At 34.8% G+C, this 19,259-nt stretch overlaps 1 protein-coding gene across 10 annotated transcripts in view; it reads right to left on the reverse strand.

The window, feature by feature from the left end:
- The window catches only part of PHF21A (PHD finger protein 21A), a 191,872-nt gene that overhangs the window by 145,118 nt on the left and 27,495 nt on the right, over positions 1 to 19,259 (reverse strand). For 8 of the 10 annotated variants that reach the window (XM_029207770.1, XM_029207771.1, XM_029207767.1 and 5 more), the window contains 4 exons: positions 15,982 to 16,022; positions 8,868 to 9,011; positions 4,701 to 4,733; positions 2,452 to 2,517 (listed from right to left, as the gene is read on the reverse strand). In XM_029207770.1, the coding sequence (XP_029063603.1) occupies positions 2,452 to 2,517; positions 4,701 to 4,733; positions 8,868 to 8,921 (153 nt within the window). In that variant the 5' untranslated portion in view covers positions 8,922 to 9,011; positions 15,982 to 16,022. Of the gene's footprint in view, positions 1 to 2,451; positions 2,518 to 4,700; positions 4,734 to 8,867; positions 9,012 to 14,501; positions 14,614 to 15,981; positions 16,023 to 19,259 lie in introns of all 10 variants that reach the window. The other 2 variants (XM_029207768.1, XM_029207765.1) reach the window with 1 other exon arrangement.

The following is a 19,259-nucleotide window of genomic DNA, read 5'->3' on the forward strand; positions in this document are numbered from 1 at the left end:
GAGTGCACCATTTTGTAATTAGTCTTGAGGAAGAAACAGAATAAGTATCAAAGACTGAGGTAGCAATAACAAATAAGAACTGATAAGTGCCTACTGTTAGAATCGGTGACTCTCTGCAGTGTTTTATTTTTTAATAAAGCAAAATAAGAGAACATATGCTTTTATTATTTCTATAATTAAGTTTTCAAGTGGATTTGGAACAATGATTATAGAAAAATGCATATAGAAAAAGAACGGAAACAAATATGACAAAGGGTTAATAGCTGTTAATTCTCGAATATGACATTCTTTGAACGTTTCCATATTTAAATTTTTTCGCACAACCAAAAATTTAATATTAAATTATTAGTCATGCGAGTAAGGTAATTCAGATTTCAGTTATTAAAGTAGAAGGAAAATCAGTAAGTTTTGCCAGAGGCTAAGTAGATCTTTTGAGAAGGAAAAACAAAAAGCTGGGCATACAGCATTGGGAGTTTGTTCTAAAATAAAACTATTTTAAACAAAATTATCAGTGTTTCATGTTGGAAATAGGTCTGAGGAAGGACCAGCTTTTGAATTTTATAGCTGTGCTTCCTTCAAGTACTATCCTACCTAAAAATGATACATATTCTGTTCTATCAAAAAGGTTGTTTCAACAGTTAAGCAAATACTTTAAAAACTGCCAAGACTGCATTTTAGTTTCTGACACTAGCTTTCTTTACTTTGTATACCTAAGATTTTCCTGATGCTACACGCATTTTTTAAAATTCTAGGTTCTAAAATCCAAACTTAGTTCAGATGACAGTTTGCCACTTGATGAAACGTCTTACTAAACATAAATGGTTGCAATGTTCTACTAAGTGAGGTACCTAGCAGAAAAAAAATTAAAGAATAACAAGTTACAGAAATAAACCAAATCTTTACATCAGTTCTCATAAAAATTTCAAATAAATGTATGTTTTTTACAATTGCCCCATTTTCCCCAAATGTAGCCTTAGGTTGTCTTAACTTTGTGACAGCATCCCCTATCCCCTACTCCACTAATCAGTTCTCCCCTTCTTTCCCTGCTAGAACACGTGAATTTTTCAGCAAAAGTGACTCATTCATTGGCATCTTGTCAAACTAACCCTGAAATTTTAAGGAGGCTCAGTGCTAACAGAATTTTAAAGCTAGAACATTTTCACTAACACACATCATTTTGACTTTAGAGAAATGAATCACTTTCAGAGCCAAATACGTCTAACAAACTCTGTTTATATTTTTCCTTACAAATTGTTCTCCACCATGTTACCTCCTCCCAATTTTAGTTTGGCAATTCCATAACCTAAAATACCTCTTATTTCTGAAGAAGACAAGATGGGGGAATGCAGAAGCATTAGAATAGGAGAGGGGAGAAGAAAGCAATTGTTCACTAAGCTTGGAAAAAGATTCTATTCTGAAACATTTATGATTCGTATCTATTCCACATAGTTCTCAAAATTTATTTCTCCCCTTAGTTAAATGAAAACACAATACAATACATAATATAAACACAATCAGGAATCTCCAGGAATAAATTACTCTCATTGCTATTATTTCACTAAATAAAAGTTTTAAAAAAAACACAAAAATCAATAACTGAGAACTATATAGCTAAAAATCTTCAATAAGATATCACTAGTATGAACTATCAATTGCAAATCACCTCATCATTTTGGTTCACACATTAATCTACTCCAAAACCACCCCTTTTAACCAGAGGGAGAGTGGTAGGGAAGGAACAAGAAAACAAATGCTTTGTCAGATTACCACAGACGTTTACTTATAGCTCTATCAATTGTCACACTCCACCTGGTGGCAGGAGCTGCCTGAATTGGCGAAGTGGAGGTCATTATACAAGAAATTCCAAAGAACACTTTCCAGATGTCCCTGGGAAAAAAAGCAAGATGTTCTTTTTTTGTCCTATATAGAATATATCTAACAAGGCTCCACCAAAGTTTTTTCACATAATAGTAGCTCAATATCTGACAAAGATTAACATAAAGGTATGACAATAATCAGAATGGGAGATCTACACTTACAGCAATCTACTTACAACCACTCCACGTTAAGTTCAATGTCATCTCAAGCCTTTAAAACAGGTAACAAGGCACATCCAGCAACTCTAAGATTCTCTATCACATACTCCCACTAACTTTCTCTGCCCCTATCCTCTATGGGTAAACTACAGAGTTTAATTAACACAGTTAACAGCAGCCTGCCACCCTGCTTTTAGATATTTGCCAGTAACATATACCCATGGGGTACTCTAGAGACTGATTTCAACCAAAAATAAAAATAGATAAACAGATCTCAAACAAAATTAAAACTGAGTCTGGCTGCCCACACTTATTTTCACACATGAGGAAAAATAGCAGTTCTCCTAGAAGCCTCGAGCAGACATATCTTTAGAACACAATGTTAAAAATATGCCCCCCCTCCTTTTTCCCCTACCTGTTTCTCACTCAAAGCTGTGATTTTGGCTTGAAGTTCATGAAGCTGTTTCTTTAAATCAGCATTCTGATTGGAAAGAAAAAATATCTGTGAGGAAGATATTTCATTTGTTAACAGAAGAGTAGCAAGACGACTTTATGCAAACTGTATTACAAATGATGAAGCAATCTTAAGCATTTAGCCAATCATATTTGTCATGCATTAAACTGTAGTCATATTACCACCACCCAGTGCATAGATCCTAAATGTAGGTTGCTAACACTAGAACAGGGGTAAGCTCCTTTGCAATTGCAAGAAGTTTTATATTTCAGCGTTTTGTACTGTAATACTACTCCTTTCTACTAAAATAGTTATTCTTCATAAGAAGTAACAGTTGACAGAAAACCTAAAGCTCCACTAATCAGTTGTAAGTATGAACACACTGCATGCTTAACGGCACTATCAGTAAAAAAAAAAAAAAAAAAAAAGGTTTTTCTCTGCTTGCCCTCTCCCTTGTTTAGTAGAGTACATTTGTTATTTTAGCCTAGATTTGAAAAGCTGTCAGTGCTGCAACTGCCTTAAACACTACATCATTCAAATTAACATACTGACTACCAGGGCAACTTCTCAGCTCTAAAATGTTAGGAATCAGAAAAGAATACTATTTTAAATGAGATACACTGAGCGTGCTTGTCTTTTACTCACATGAGAGAAAAATCCAAAATTAAAGTTTTCAAAAGCTTAATGTAACAGGATCGCTAGCAGATTGAATACCACCCCAATGAGAGACTACTTTTCCTTCGCCCTTTCACATGCAATTCTTTCAATTCATCCTGCCTGGTCTTCTGACAGGGTCCGGGCATACATCCTCCCCTTCACGTTTACTCCATGTGGTCTTTTTTGTGACAGCATGTGATATAAGACCTCTCTAATGAGATCACCCACAAGACTGTCCAGCAACTTACTGCCCCCTCAGATTCTTCACATTAAGACTGCTCTGTTGCATGACTGCCAGCTATATCAGAAATGCTGAAGTTTTCTAACAATATTTCAGTTGCTGATAACATAGGTTACCATATTAAATATAAAAGAATCTATTCATCTAAGGTCTACTGACTCTTGGTTCCCTAAACCTAATTTAAATTATAATATATATTTAAAAAAATTTAAATGGAGAAGCTTCTCAAAGAAGTTGGACTGTCAAACAGGAGTTAAGTGGATATCACTGCCAGCTCTCAGAATCAATGGTTTGTGTTAAAAACACAATAGTTAAGCCACTGGGGGCTAACTTTGTAGAAATGAGTATTATTTCCCACTTCCAAAAATCAATCTGCCTCAGTACCATTCTTTAATCCAAGAAGCTTTTTTACTTAACTTTACAATGAGGCATGTATGGTATGTTTAACAAGCTAAAAAAAAAAATGTGTGTGTACATATACAAATATACATATACACACACACACCCCCCACCATCAATGGGTCTAGGTAGGTGTTCTGTGAACAGATTATGAGTAAACAAATGCAAGGGAGAAATCCTGAGAATGTCTAAATAAATACTCTCCATACTTATGACCCACTGTCTAATTGCTGCAAAAGAGACACTGCCTGAACAATAAATATACTAATTAAAGACAAGATAAATTTTTAGGAAGATTTCTCTTCAGGGATAGAAAATAAAATGCCTGAGCCAAAAACCCCTATGAGACTTTAAAGAAAAGATAACACCTGATGAATTACTATATAAGGTTCTTTAAAACCCTCTCTAAGGGCTCTTTCAAAAATGAAATTTTTAAAAATGCTTTTAAAAAAGTATTCTAAAATTCTATTCTGAACATGGTGAGATTAAGTACTTAAATGTTCTATGCTATAAACTATGAGAAAATAAAAATGGTTCTGGGCCATATTCAATAATTCTGAGATTACAGAAAGCCTTGCGAATTCTGATTTTGAGTAAGTGGGCTTGTGGAAATGAAATTTAAGCTATATGAAGAGTATTAACTCGCAATTCTTTTTCCCAAAATATTCAAAGCAATTAACATAAAATACAAGCAAAATAACACTAACAAAGATGAAATAATAGCTATATTATAATAGAATGACTGGAGCTTTCTTAATTCTTATAACATGAAGACCAATGTACTAAAAAAAATTGCTGTTACAGATGAGATAATTTCTAAAACCTAAGTATTGCCTGTATTTTAATATTTTATGGTCACTTTATTTTAAATTATTTTTATTTAAAAATTAAATGAATAAAAGTAGTATTTTACCTGTGGATCCTGCTTCATTTGAGCAACCAGTTTCTGATAATAAAAAGAGAAAAAGAGCCATCAGTCTTACATATAAACTCACTATGGCTAATCAGGCTCAGCCCCCAAAATCTAGAGTTTTAAGCCCACACAAAAAAATAAGCAATACCACAATCAGAACAGACCAAAAGCTTCTGTGATCCATATAAAAAGTTAATGAAACACTCCTCTTAATAATAAAAAAAAAAATTCAAACTATCGCTTTATATTTGAAACTAAGAGCCTCCCGCCTTTAAACAAATCTGGAGATGGGCTGGGGGAGGGGAGCTTTTAAAAGACAATTTAAATAAGCTGAATGCTCCAAAAGCCAAACATCCCTTTAAAAGGTTGTCATTGTCTAGAGTCCCAAGTAAGTCCTGGAAAGAAGGTGCTCCCAAACAAAAACAGGCCTGTTTGTATACAGCAAACAGATTTGGCGAGTCTGTGGGTTTGGTTCACAGAAGGAGCCTAGTGTCAGATGTGACTCTGCCACTGTCCTCTCTGTGGGGGGAGGGGGGACGCACTCAGTGGAGCAGTGATGCTCAGTATTTGAGAGTAAGGAAGCGAAGGAAAAGTAATGCAAAATTTTACCTACCTGGGTTCCTGTGGGAAGGAGAGTATTACCAGAATACTGAATGAGAAAGACCTTTACTAGGGAACACATAAGTCCAAAAAATGAAAAACAAAGAAAAATGGATGTCAACTGACCTAACCCAACTTCCAAAAGCATCACTGCCCAAAGGTAACAATAACCAGGGACGGAAGAATTTGAAGCATAAAGGAATGTCAGAAGGCTGAGTCCTAAAAGTATCTAGGAATAAGCTGTTCTCCAAGTGAATTTTTCACATAGCTGAAAAATCTGTCCCTCTCTTTGGGTGACAAGACACTTTTAAAGTTTTTAGTCATAGGGACTTCCCTGGTAGTCCAGTGGTTAAGAATCCGCCTTCCAATGCAGGGGACATGGGTTCAATCCCTGGTCGGGGAACTAAGATCCCACAAGCTGCAGGGCAACTAAGCCTGCACACTGCACTATTGAACCCGCGCACTCTGGAGCCCACACGCCACAACTAGAGAAGCCCGCGTGCCGCGATGAAGAACCCACACGCCACAACGAAGACCCAGCACAGTCATAAATAAATAAATAATAGTTTTTAGTCGTAAAATAAAACCTTTCTAAAATATATTATATACTTATCTGCCTTATTAAATAGAAAAAAAGCAGCATTTAATGACACTTAGAGGCATGATTACCTCAATATACTATTCTGCAAACAATACAAAAAGGTCCTTACGATAAAGGCCCCAAACTGCTGTGTCCTAAAGAGTTCTTGTGCCTGCATTTGAGTTTTTCAGTCTACTCCTTAATGCCAAGCAGTCAGCTAGCAAATCTTGCTACTATTACTATGCCTCCCTCTAAGAGCCCCTGAACCCCAATTCCAATTTGCTACTTCTGAGCTGCTTTGTGATACACTCAGTGAAGTAATTCTAAGATGAGTGAATAGCCTAAGAAATCCCCCTTGAGTAAAATGTATAATCTTGTGTGACTTCTAACATTTATTCTAGCTTGTCAAAAACCTTACTTCAGGTGCTAAGGTATACATTTTGGATAGCTGAGATTGCCAGCCATGTGACCTCCAAATACACAAGGTATATGTTACTATAATCTACTTCATATATGACAGTGGTAACTCTTCTATATCCTGGTCTTAATCTACAAAATAGTAATAACACACATTCCAAGAACTCAAGGAAATAGAAACATAAGGTTTTATACATATACATTTTTACTAATGCAGCCTAAAAGGCTAGCCACATTCTTCAATGAAAAAAGTCCTTCATTTTCCTTTCTGCTTTTGCCACCAGGGAGTGGAGTACTATACTAAAGTTGCCTTTTTAAAGCTGAAAAAGGTTTTCCTCCACGACACTGAAATTTAAAAACTGATAACCAAAGTAAGTCTCTGCCTCTGGAGGAAATAAATAAGCCAACTTTTCTACCTGTAATCAAGCAAGCTGCATTTCAGACCATTAGAGGCAGGACAGAACAAGCTGGGCAACTTAACTAGACCATCCAAATCCCTAGTGACTTTAAGTGACGTTGTGTGTTATCAAAGTGAAGTTACTTTCTATTGTAAGAACGCAGCAATTTTTCATGAGAATATAGTTTAAGCCAAGGGCTGGCAAACTACAGCCCACAGGCACCCTGCCTTTGTAAATAAAGTTTTACTGGGACACAGTCACACCCATCCATTTATACATTGTCTATGGCTGCCCTGTGTGTACAGCAGCAGAGCAGAGTTGTTGTGACAGAGACCATAAATGATGCCCATAGTATAAAATACTTTACCCTCTGGCCCTTTGCAAAAAGTCTGCTAACCTCTGCTTTATACTATTCTCTGTTCCATGTAGAGTAAAAATACTCCAAAAGTTTAAAAAATCTGCATAAGAATAATCAAAAAGGCAATTTCCCAAAAAAGACGAGATGCCCATCACAGGCCATTATTATGTAAACATTCATTCAATAACAACCACGTGTACGTCACTACTTTTTAAATCATCTCGGTCCATAAAGAACAAAAGTATACTTCTACCACAGCAACACCAGGTAGTTTCAGGACATACCTTCTATACAGTAAGCTCATTTTCAGCCCTAGTTTCCCTAAGTGGAAATGATGAAGGGGTGGCTTCTGCCCCAATATTTAGTCAAATGTACAATCTGACTTTGGCCTCAGCCTAATAGCCAGTGCTTACTTTGATGTCATTTCTGGCATCCCTGAACTTGTCATGATCAGTGATCATGTAGGTTATCATGTATCCAATCAGAATAACAGCATCAGATTTACAAGCAAGGCATGTCACTTGGATTTACTGTTAAAACTTTTTTTTTTTTTGGCCACACCGCGCAGCATGCGGGATCTTAGTTCCCTGACCAGGGATCAAACCCGTGCCCCCTGCAGTGGAAACGTGGAGTCTTAGCCACTGGACCACCCAGGAAGTCCCTACTATTAATACTTAAACTTTTTTTAATAGGAAAGGATTCTAAATATAACTGGAGTGAAATATCTTACATACTTTATATGTTAAAAGACTATCAACCAACACTGATAAACATAAATAAATGTTTATTACCATACAAACAAAATGCTATATAATAATTAAGGATGAATACAAAAGCTATTAATTTTATGCTAAAAAAATAGTTAAATATACAGGAAAATAATGTGAATATTGAGAGTGATAACTTTAGGAAGAATATTATATCCCTTTTGAGTCAATAAATGTAATTTTAAAATTTAAATTAGATTTTTAAACAATAAACATTAAATTTTTTCATAATTATAATTTTTATAAAATTGGTATGCTTGAATTAAAAATATGAAACAAAAGTATTTTTTTATTTATTTAAGTATTATTTTTTTAAGAACTCTAATTTTTAGTAATTTAGTTCAATTTAGATCATGAGTCTTCCAAGAAAAGTCTTATTTTGACTTGTTCACGTCTTGTGAGGATGAACTAAAAGCAGAATATTAACTTTGCCATCTCAAAATTTCTTGAGAGGAGGAGTATGTCCCCAAATCACATATGACTAAAAACTTCAGTATACATGGTAGTCAATTTAAATATCTCTTGTTATTTAAAATATGCAAGTTAACACAGGGAACTATATTCAATATCCTATGATAAACCATAATGAAAGAGAATACGAAAAAGAATGTGTATATATATATATGCATAACTCAATCACTTTGATGTACAGCAGAAATTAACACAACATTGTAAATCAACCATACTTCAATAAAGTAAATTTTGAAAAATAAACAAATAAAATATGCAAGTTAAGTCACACGAACAAAGTCCCTCAGATGAACCAAAAAACAGATAAAAAAGAGAGGTTTTTTTTTAACACCTTCGTTATATGGAAAAGAATATTTTTAGTTCTTTTGTCTGGAAGAGAAATCAGGAATATTTTATTAAAGTTCTCAAAAATATTACCAATGAGTTTGTTGAGTAGTAATAAAAGGCAAATAACATGACTCTTGGACAAGTGACTGAAAAACGATTAAAACCTCTACTAAAAATCAGAGATAGCCTGTTTACTAATTTAGCCATTACTAATAACATGATGTGGGAGAAGCCATGAATGAAACATACCTGGTGAACCTGAATTTCCACTTTAAGAGCCTCCTGTAGAGTCTGCAACTCCATCCTCTACCTTCTCCACTTTTTCTTATGTCTGCTAATTCTATAGTTTCTTCAGCCTCTGTTTAAAATAACAAACTCCTCTTCTTACTGCAGCTGTAGAGATCATAAAATGTTTTGGATCATTATGTTGGGTATAAAGGAAATATACGTTAGATAAAATAAATTACATTAGTCGAAATATTTCGTCGACTAAACACAGGGCAAAAAATTTCCCCAAACAGATTTCTTTCCAAAATGAGTAGTTTTTTTCTGAATTGGCACCAAAAATTTCTGGGTTTTATTCTCTGAGCATTCCTCTAGAAAACACTTCAAATAAGTAAGAAATGAAAAAAAAATGTGTTTAATCTGGTCATGAAAACAGCTAAGCACTTACTAGGCGCTCAGCACCACGCTAGATACTACTTTCTGAGGATACAGAGCTGAACAAGACCTCTTCTGTCCTGGATGCGTTGGGAGTCTAGAGGGGGAGAGGACAACCATCCAGGACATGCTGTTCTTAGAAAGAGACACATAACAACATGATCATACATTTTTAACCATCACACAGAGTGAACTGGAGAGTTCAGGATCTCTCAGAGGTTAAAGAAGGCCCGAGTACTCTCACAATTTGGATGGCCTCTCACTCTATTTAAAAAATAAAGCAACTCAAAACAGGGGCAATTCTGGTATAATTTAAAGGTTTACATTTAACAAATTAATACTTAACACAAACACATTGCAATGAACTCTGCTTTCCACAAAGTTATGACAGGGATGTTAAAAAATAAACCTATCGTGCACAACAAATGATGTGGGTCTAGCAATAGAACAGACTTTTCCAGCTATACAATGAACACCATCTTCTTTTCAAGCCTGCTGGTGCATCTCTTTGGCTGCACGTATAAATGCAGGTGGAGACAATGTCAAAAGTCTAGATTTGCGAATGTGAACCTTCCTATTCTGCTCTGCTCATCACTACTGCAATTTAAATTAACTCAATGGCTAATTTCTCTTTGCATTTTTTTTTTCTTGAACGTGGCCTTAGACATGATTTTAGGTACTGTCCTTGAAGCAAAAGTTTACTTGAATAAATTTAAACTTTACTTCTTTCTCCTTTCTTCCTTGTACCTATAAAACTTGTAGTTAGAGCAGCTTTTCAGCATTCTTACAAACTGAGGAAGGGAACAATCAGGAAGTTAGAAGAACTGTTACTCCTTATGCCAATTCAATGAGATTCATAATCTTTATACTTTCTAAAAATTATTTATCTATGGATAAAGTCCTAAGTTTTCTTAAAAATTCTTTAAAACCTGATTTAACAGAGTTATAGTGAAATCATTAACTTCAGGCTGTAATCGTGTGAATATGAATCTTCATTATATTTGTCTAATCTCACTAGGCTTAAAACATCATTGGCAATCTTTCCCCCAGGGCTTGTATACTATGTTATGTAATATCAAAATACTCTAACCTTTTTTTAAAAAAATAATAAATTTCAAAAGTGTAAAATTCCTTCAAACTTATATTTGTGGAGGCTAGAAAAGCCTCCACATTATTATGGTACAATGATATTGTCAATCAAAAATTTTCATGGACGTAGTATGTTTAGGGGAGATAATTTGGAAAGTGTGATTTTGATGAACAAACCCAGGCTTTTCCAGATATTTATTACCTTAAAAAATCTTTGGAACTACATAAATATCAGAATCATTAAGTTACTGATTTAGACCAAGGCTTCTGTTGTCATGTAAGTCTATTCTATACACTAAAGCAAATGTTAAAACTATACAGTCACTGTAATTTTAAATATTAAAGTAATCTCCCTACTCAAATTCCTGACTTATGTATGCATTAGAGTTCTTCCTGAAAACAGTACTTAAATTAGTTTTAAGGCTATCAGAAAATGTGTCCAAAAATGATTCCTGATAAATTTTTGTCAAATTAAGAATCACCTTGAAGGGTATTTTCAACAACAGAAAGGCCATATTTTATTTTACTGGTAGCAACATATAATATCAAAGCTGAACTCAACTCATAAACTCTGGAAACAAACAGCAGGTTAAAAACATGGAGAACTTAACAATATACACAAAAAAGGGTTAACATAATTTGTACAGTTACACAGTGCTTACAAATTAACTACAAATTAATTTTTTTTAATTATGAAAAAGCAACTCACAGAAGAAGAAATAAGAATGACCAACATGAAAAACATCTATCTTCAAGAGAGTCATAGAAATGTAAATTTAAGAAGACACATTTTTGTCAATCAAACTGACAAAGATTTGTAAGAACAGTAATACTCTGAGCTGTCTAGAGTTTAGGTCAGGTGGCGCTTTCATAATTTGCTATTAGTTATCTCTGAGCAGTAGCACTCAGGGTTATTTACTTTCTTCTTTTCAGAGTATCAACATTTTCCATGGAAAATATGTACTTATTTTTAAATAACAAAAAATTAACTTAGAATTGCTAGATAAAACATCAGAAAATTTTATACTGATGAAACAAAATGTTCAGGTAAAGAATAAGTAAAACCACGGTTTAACCGGGAGGCTCTAAATGTCAAAGAGTGCCTCACAGGATAAGAAGCCTGCAACTCAAGTTATTGAGGAGGTGACAGCTTTTACTTCCTTCATCAGATTGTCGTCTGCTTATTAGAGACACACAAAGGCACAAAATTTTATTTGGCAAGGACACTAAATGCCAATTACTCATTTTATTTCAAGATAAAACTGAAGGGTTAAAAAAGGTAGTGACTTAGTATAAAAAAACTTATGAAGGATTAGAAGATTCATTTGATATCTTTCTTCTTCATAAAAGTCTCTTTCTGAATAGCAGTTTTAAGAGACTGGTTTCTGCCTAAAGGAACAAGTTGTATACATATATATTCATAGCCTACAAAAACAAGGCAAGCACATGTTGAATCCTTTTAAAAAATATTTGGGGGGGCTTAGACAACTCATGCAGCCACCACGTGATGACCATTTGGAGGCAGTTTATAGCATTATAAAGAAGGTATTATTTGCTAAATTTATAAAAAGATGATTTAACATATTTCGACCAATTCTAGTAAGTTATAAATAGCAGCCGCTGCAACATAAATGTGAACAGACTCTCCTAAAACAGTTTATTGAGGTCCAATGCCCTTCACCACCCATCAGCTCTAAATACTATCACCAGAGAAGACAAGCGCCGAACACAAAATACCAACGTTCGTTACACTGAAAACTGCACATGGCAAACGACTGGGACACCTAATAACCTCCCAGCTTCAAATAACAAAACCCCCAAAACATAAATAAAAACTCCACAAACCTAACAAAATAATCAAATCCCACTAAAATAAGGCAGATGTAATGTCTAGAAAGAACATTCACTGTCTCAAAAAAAAACAAAAAAAACCCTGATTCCACTCACTGTGCAACCACTCTCAACTTTAGGTTTGTTTGCTTATAAATCAGGAAAATGGAAACGGTATCACCTATTTCATAAAATTGCTATGAGGTTTAAATTAGGTGACGTTATATGAAAAGCCCTTTGTAAACTGTAAAATTCTATGCTATTCTTAACATACTTAACTCTTATTCATACACAAACTTTTATATCAACTTCTCAACACAGCATGTTGCTGGAAAGGCTGTAGGCTTTCTTATTTTCAAATTCTCTAAGAAAGGGGCTTCTAACTATTTTATCTGGTTACAGTTCTGCTTGGAGATATGTGACCTCTAGGTCTTTCATTATGATTCTAATAATGTAGTAATGCTCTAATTCTGAGTTTATTATCCAAAATCACTGCTCTGTTCCTGAATTGATAATAAAGCTTTTTCCAATCAAAACAACTCACCAACCAAGTTTCTTTTTTTTTAATTCTTCCTTCCTTCCTCCCTCCTTCCCTCCCTCCCTCCCTCTCTCTCTCTCTCTTTCTCTGCGTCTGGTCTTAGTTGCAGAATGCAGATTTTCGTTGAGTCACGTGGGATCTTTCACTGCGACACGTGGGCTTCTCTCTAGTTGTGGTGCGCAGGCTCCAGAGCACGTGGGCGCTGTAGTTTTCGGCATGCAGGCTCTCTCATTGAGGCACGCAAGCTCGGTAGTTGTGGCGCACGGGCTTAGTTGCCCCGCGGCATATGGGATCTTTAGTTTCCCAACCAGGGATCCAACCTTCGTCCCCTGCACTGGAAGGCGGATTCTTTACCACTGGACCACCAGGGAAGTCCCCAACCAAGTTTCTTTAACTAACAATAAGTCTGTAATACATTGTACCCCCAGACTGAATTCCTTAAAAATGAACAACTCAGTGTTCTCTATACCATATATCTACTTGGTGTAAGACCCCACTTTTGATCTATACTCTCAAAATTGTGTTTAGAGTAGGTTTAATTAAGTTTTTAAAATATGAAAAAGTAGAAAGCCTTGACAGATCTATGTATCCTTACTTGACAGATGCCTAATACTAAAACATCAGGTTTCAGTTTGTACTAAATACTTATTGCTTACTATGTATCTAATGTGCTAGGAGATAAAATGTATCTTTAACTTTTAACTAGTGCTAAAAATGATCACAAACGCCAAAAATAAAAACAATATTTTAATAGCTCTTATTGAAAACTAACATTTACTAACTTGAATCAATAAAATGACATTAAAAAACAATGTAACGTTTTTCTTATTTTCACGGTGATATTTCTTTGGTGACACTCTACAGATCAACAGAAAACACTGCTGCACGAAGAGCTTGATTTTAGAGGTCACCCTCTGAATCTGGCAAGGTTACTATGCTCAAATCCCGTTACTACAGGTGTTGACAAAAGTCACCTCAGCTGGTAAGACTGATGTTTCCTAACCACTAAAATAAATTTATATGCACACACACACACACACACACACACACACACACACACACACAATTAGGTTTATGGTATCTGAATGTATGGATGTCTTTGGGTATAAAATACGTATCTTTCTTTTCTCTGGCTTTTTTGGGGGCAAGGGGGCCAGGTCCTCACTAAAGAAAAGGAACACCTACACAAGTCATACCATTCCAACACAAGGGTGTGGTATTTTCAGTCGGGTCAGGGTTTCCCCACAGCACCCTCTCCTACACAGGTCTGCTGCAGTGTCCTGCCCCTCTCCCTACCACCAGTGTTCACTCTAACATACAGGTTCTACATCAGCTTCCTGGACCCAGGCCTGGTAGGCACACATACGCTCTTCTAGTTCTTGCCTTTCTTTACAGAAATCAAGCATGTGTGCTAAAATCTTCCCAACCATACCCAACAACAAGAAAGATGAAGTATGTTTAAAAACTCACAGAAATTCAAAATGAAGGAGCCTGAAGGGTAGTATAGAAGCATAGTGACAATGAGGTCGAGATTTTAGAAATGGTTGCCACATTTACCAGAATGCTATTTAATGATAAAAAATAGTCCAGACAAGCCTGGCCAGAATCATATATATAATGACTACATAAAGGATAACATAAGAGGGTGTGGTGGTCTTAGTATAACCAATAAGTACTTAAGAGAAGTGGAAGTTATGGGAGAGAGATTTCAGATCAGTGTAAGGAAGAGCTAAGGATTAGAGCTGTACAAAAAAGGAATGGGTTACCTTATGAGGTAGTGGGCTCCCTGTCAATAGAAGTATTCAAGAATGCTGCATATCATATCCCCCTCTTGGAGATTCACAATGCACATTAGCATATTAAAGGTTCTGAGAAGTCCTGCAGTAAAGAAACCTGTTTAACTTTGTTTAAAGCAGCATTTTCCAAATTATTTGACCACAGAACATTTTCCCCACCCCCGCCCCACCCCAATAATATTGATTAATTTCTGTGGAACTAGAGTTCCTCGGAATACATTACAGAAAATATGAGCTACAGTTTTTTTTAATGTAGTGTTCAGTATGTAACCAAATAACAATATGCCAGGGACATAAGAGGAGAAATTGCCACACCCGGTAAAAGGCTGAAAGAGAAGGCCCTTAACGTCCCTTCTTCTTTAAGAATCTACGATTCCATCGCATCTCAGAGTAAAGGGCTGTAGGGTCTTGATTATTTATTTTAAGTGGTTCCATGAGAGAAAGGCAAGTAGAATAAAATGGTAGTAAAATGTAAGATTAACTGGTTCAAATGCCTCCCTTTCACGTTCAAAGCCCAATCCCCAAAAGGCTAAGAGATACCTCAAGGACCATAATTATGAAAAGAAGCTTTAACCAAATATCTACTCCACCCACTAAATTAATTACTATGAGAGAGAATTAAAACAAAAAAAAAAAGAGTAGTCTTGCATTAGGGGACTACCCTATTCCAGTTATCTTGTTTGAATTTAATTTTTTAATCATAATACATGCTCTCCAAATAAGATTAATATTTGTTTGGTCTTTAGACACTGGACTGCCCTGTGTAATCTGAATTAGACATTCAAAGAAATGATTTAAGTGTGATGATTTATAAGCTGTTAAAGTAGACATTAAAGTTGATACTAGGAAAAAAATGTGTTTGCCTCTATGCCCCACACTGCTACATTTCTCTCTTTTTTTTCCTCTTCAAGAATTATACAAAACAACACACACTGAAAATGCAATATCAGACATGAAGCCAACTCAACATTAAATTTAATAATATACATGCTTAAGAGTCCCAAATTTCAAAGTCAAGGTTCCCATAGTTACATTAACCTAGCCATTTTGCACATATACTAAGGCCATCAAATTTAACGCATATTAAGTAATACAAAACACAATGGGAACCTTAACGTTTGAATTTCTTGATTTTTTAATTTTTAGCCCTAACCACTGCATTAAGGACATTTTTCGCAAAGGGGACCGTTACATTTTAAGAGGTTACTGAATGCAGGAACATGCGTGCCTAGCAGTATTATTAGGAACACAAATGCATTTGAGATTTGGCTACGTGAAATTAGACAAAAATTTACTTTCACTCAGTACAAACAGCAAAGCCTCATTCTCATTTCTGGGAGAGAGCTTTTTTTGCAAAAAAAAAAAAAAAAAAAAAAAAATGTCACTGAACATTTGAATTATTATCCAACTAGCATCAGGCACACTATGGCTGCCTGAAGAAAGCACTTACCAATTTTGAGGAAACTGGCTCTCCTTCAGCTCTCTTGCTCCCTACAACAGAAGAAGGGGAAAATGGAATTAGACTACAAACACAGATTTATGACATGTCATCAAAAGCTGATTTTTAACAGCAACAACAAAAAAAACCACACACACACAAAAATGTCCAAAGTTTTAAAACCAAAAGAAAAAAAAAAAAGAGATAGGTAGTTTTTACAACAAGGAAAGAATTCAAGGGCAGTTAGATCTCTCATTTTCCAGTTTTTTTCACTTTTCCACAGCTTTTTCAAGACAAGAAAAACTAAGTAGTTGACGGCTTCCCTTTCCTAAGAGACACAGAAATGAAATGCACCTCATCTAAGTAACACAGAAATACAACCCTCATCCCCAACAAATGAACTTTCACTGTTTGCTGCTTTATGTTACAAATTAGGCTAACATCACTGGCCCTTAGTTTGGTCTACTTAAAAGGCCTTTTTTTCAATTAATCTTGAAATGGATTTCTTTTATATAAGCCTTAAAATTCACAGCATTTTATATGTATAGTCATAATTTAATTTTTCATTCACAATCTTAAAGTCTCACCACCTGAAACTGTAAACCACATAACACAAAAGTGACTTTCCCTATGCCACACAGTTAATCAGTGATTGAGCCAGAAAGAAAATCAAGGTTTTGGGATCTCAATCCAATGCTCAGTGATGCTTTTATCAACTGTGTGTTGTTTTTTTTTTTAAGATTAACTATACTCCATTAAGTTAATTTCAAGGTCATGTCAGGCTATATTGTTTATTTATTTTTAACTCTTCCTTGCCCCAAACTTCTTTTTTAGTTAAAAAAAAAAAAATTAGGAAGCAAATATTAAAACTTTTCCCTTAGTATTAAAGTATTAAGTTATTTAAACTCCACATACCATGTTCCAAACCTGAATCATCCTTATGCTTTAAACACAGTACATTTGTTGACTTATGTTACTCCAATAGGTATAATGTAAATTCTCATTTCCTTAAGGGATATTTCAAAAAATCTTCATGTCATCCAAATTATAAATTTTTATTTAATCACGTACAGTCATACCAAACACACAGTAAAATAATTTTAAAGGGCCCCGATTCATGCAGTTAACATTCATTTCCAAAAGAAATTCAATTTGCTGTTTTAGCCTGCCTTTCTTTTAGCAGCAGCACTTTTTAAAGTTCTAAAGTCCATATAAATGGCAATTTTAATCACCAAGATTAGAATGACTCCCAACCAAAAGAAAAATGATGCAAAAATCTGTAGAATGATGTGGTTATTAACAAGTGGGTTCTTGGGAATTCCCTGGTGGTCTAATGGTTAGGACTCCATGCTTCCACTGCAGGGGGCACAGGTTCAATCCCTGGTCGGGGAACTAAGATCCCACAGGCCGCACGGTGCAGCCGAAACAAACAAACAAACAAAAACATGAAGTAAATGCTCAGTAAATATTTGTTAAATGAATGAATTCACTGAGTGGACTCTTAACTCTCTGGTGCAGGCTTATTTTCCCTATTAGGCATTTCTTATTAGCTCTTTCATGCTGGGGATAATTATGCATCGATCTCCCACAGCATTATTTGTTAAATGAATGACTTTGGATAAAAACAGTTGATTAGGAAGTAAAATACTGTCATTTTAAAATATAATGAAAAGACAGATAAATTGGATCAAATTAAAATTAAGAACTTCTGTTCACCCAAAAAAACCCTTACGAGAATGAAAAAGCAATCCACAGAACTGGAGATTATAACTGTAATACATGTAATAACAATGGCTTATACCCAGAATATATAAAATATGTTGAAACTCAAAATGATCAGGGTGGGGTTAGGATTTTAACTTTTACTCATATGGCATTTGAGAAAGTACAGTCAAATAAACTCTTCTGAAAATCATATTCAGTAAAAAGGGACAATGGATACAACTTATCTCTGGGGCATTTTCTCCAAAAATAAACAGCAGAGTCAATCCCTAATTGACAAGGAATTTTACCATGATATCATGAAACTACTCATAAAACTGCTTGCAGGGACTGCAGAAATCACATTGGAAATCAAAGCCTGAGAGGTTAACTGACTTCCCGGAAGGTTACACAGCTAGCTGGTAGTAAAGCTGGAAAGAAATCTACAGATCCTGAGATTCCTTTGACTGAACTGGCCTTTCCACTAGACCTCACTTCGTCTTAAACAGCTGTAGCAGTTACTCTCCTAAGAAATAAACTACAATAAATGCTGACCAAATATTTTTGGGAAAATCTTCGTATAAAGTTTTAAAGAAAAATCACATAAGTAAACTATCTAGGGCAGGTTTTAAAACCTGAGATCCTTTATGCCTAAGGGATCCCCGTGAATAGGCTTCAGGGGGGTTTGCCAACTCCATGACACTATATGCTAAATTTTGAATGTAATGAGAATTCTGGGAAGAGGATCCACAACTTAAATAAGATTCGCAGAGGTTCAGATACCCAAAAAAGAGTAAATTATTTTTGGACTGGTGATTCTTAAACACTGTGCATCAGAACTACCAAAGTGTTCCTTCGAAAGACTGATTATTGACTACCGTTGGGATACTGATGTAAAAAAAAAAAAAAGAAAGAAAATATTTAATTTCTGTAATTTAATAAAAATGAGTTAGCAGCAAAAAAAGATTTACATATAAATTTGTACTTTTTACACTATCCATATGCAAAACATATAAGACTGAAATACAAGTTTGATTTCCTCATGTGAAGCTGATTCAAAGTCCACTTAACTTGTTTCTCATATTTCACACTTGTAGCTAAGGTAGTTCAAATTTTTTGCCTTATTTGCTTACTAAATTTTTAAAATACAGACTTGTTCTTGAAAAATACATTCAAAACACATAAATTGGAGTAAATGAAATTATTTTTGCTTTTACAGAGGAACACCATCTTGCTAACATAACTTCATGTGATTTTTTGCAAACTGAGGATCATTCACCTCCTCTCCAGAACTTCACAAGCAGCTGCTTTAATCAGAGCTGGTAAAGAAATGAATCATTCAAATTTCTGATGTGGTTGTAAAATTTAAAATATCATCAATAAATCAAAAGTGATTAATAACTACTTTGTAAGTACCTTCTGTAAAACATCTAAAACCTTTGTGTATAAAGACTATGCATTAAACAAGAAACAAATTTTGCAGAGAAAAAGTTCAACACTAGATCATGTTTTAAATTAGGCTAAAATCCACCCCATTACAAATTTTGAACAATTAAGTTTATAGTCTGTGCTCAATCATAAATTTTGAT

The sequence above is a fragment of the Monodon monoceros genome, unplaced genomic scaffold (genome assembly GCF_005190385.1).
Source record: "Monodon monoceros isolate NGI ecotype Baffin Bay Population unplaced genomic scaffold, NGI_Narwhal_1 Super_Scaffold_7, whole genome shotgun sequence".
Classification (NCBI taxonomy): domain Eukaryota; kingdom Metazoa; phylum Chordata; class Mammalia; order Artiodactyla; family Monodontidae; genus Monodon; species Monodon monoceros.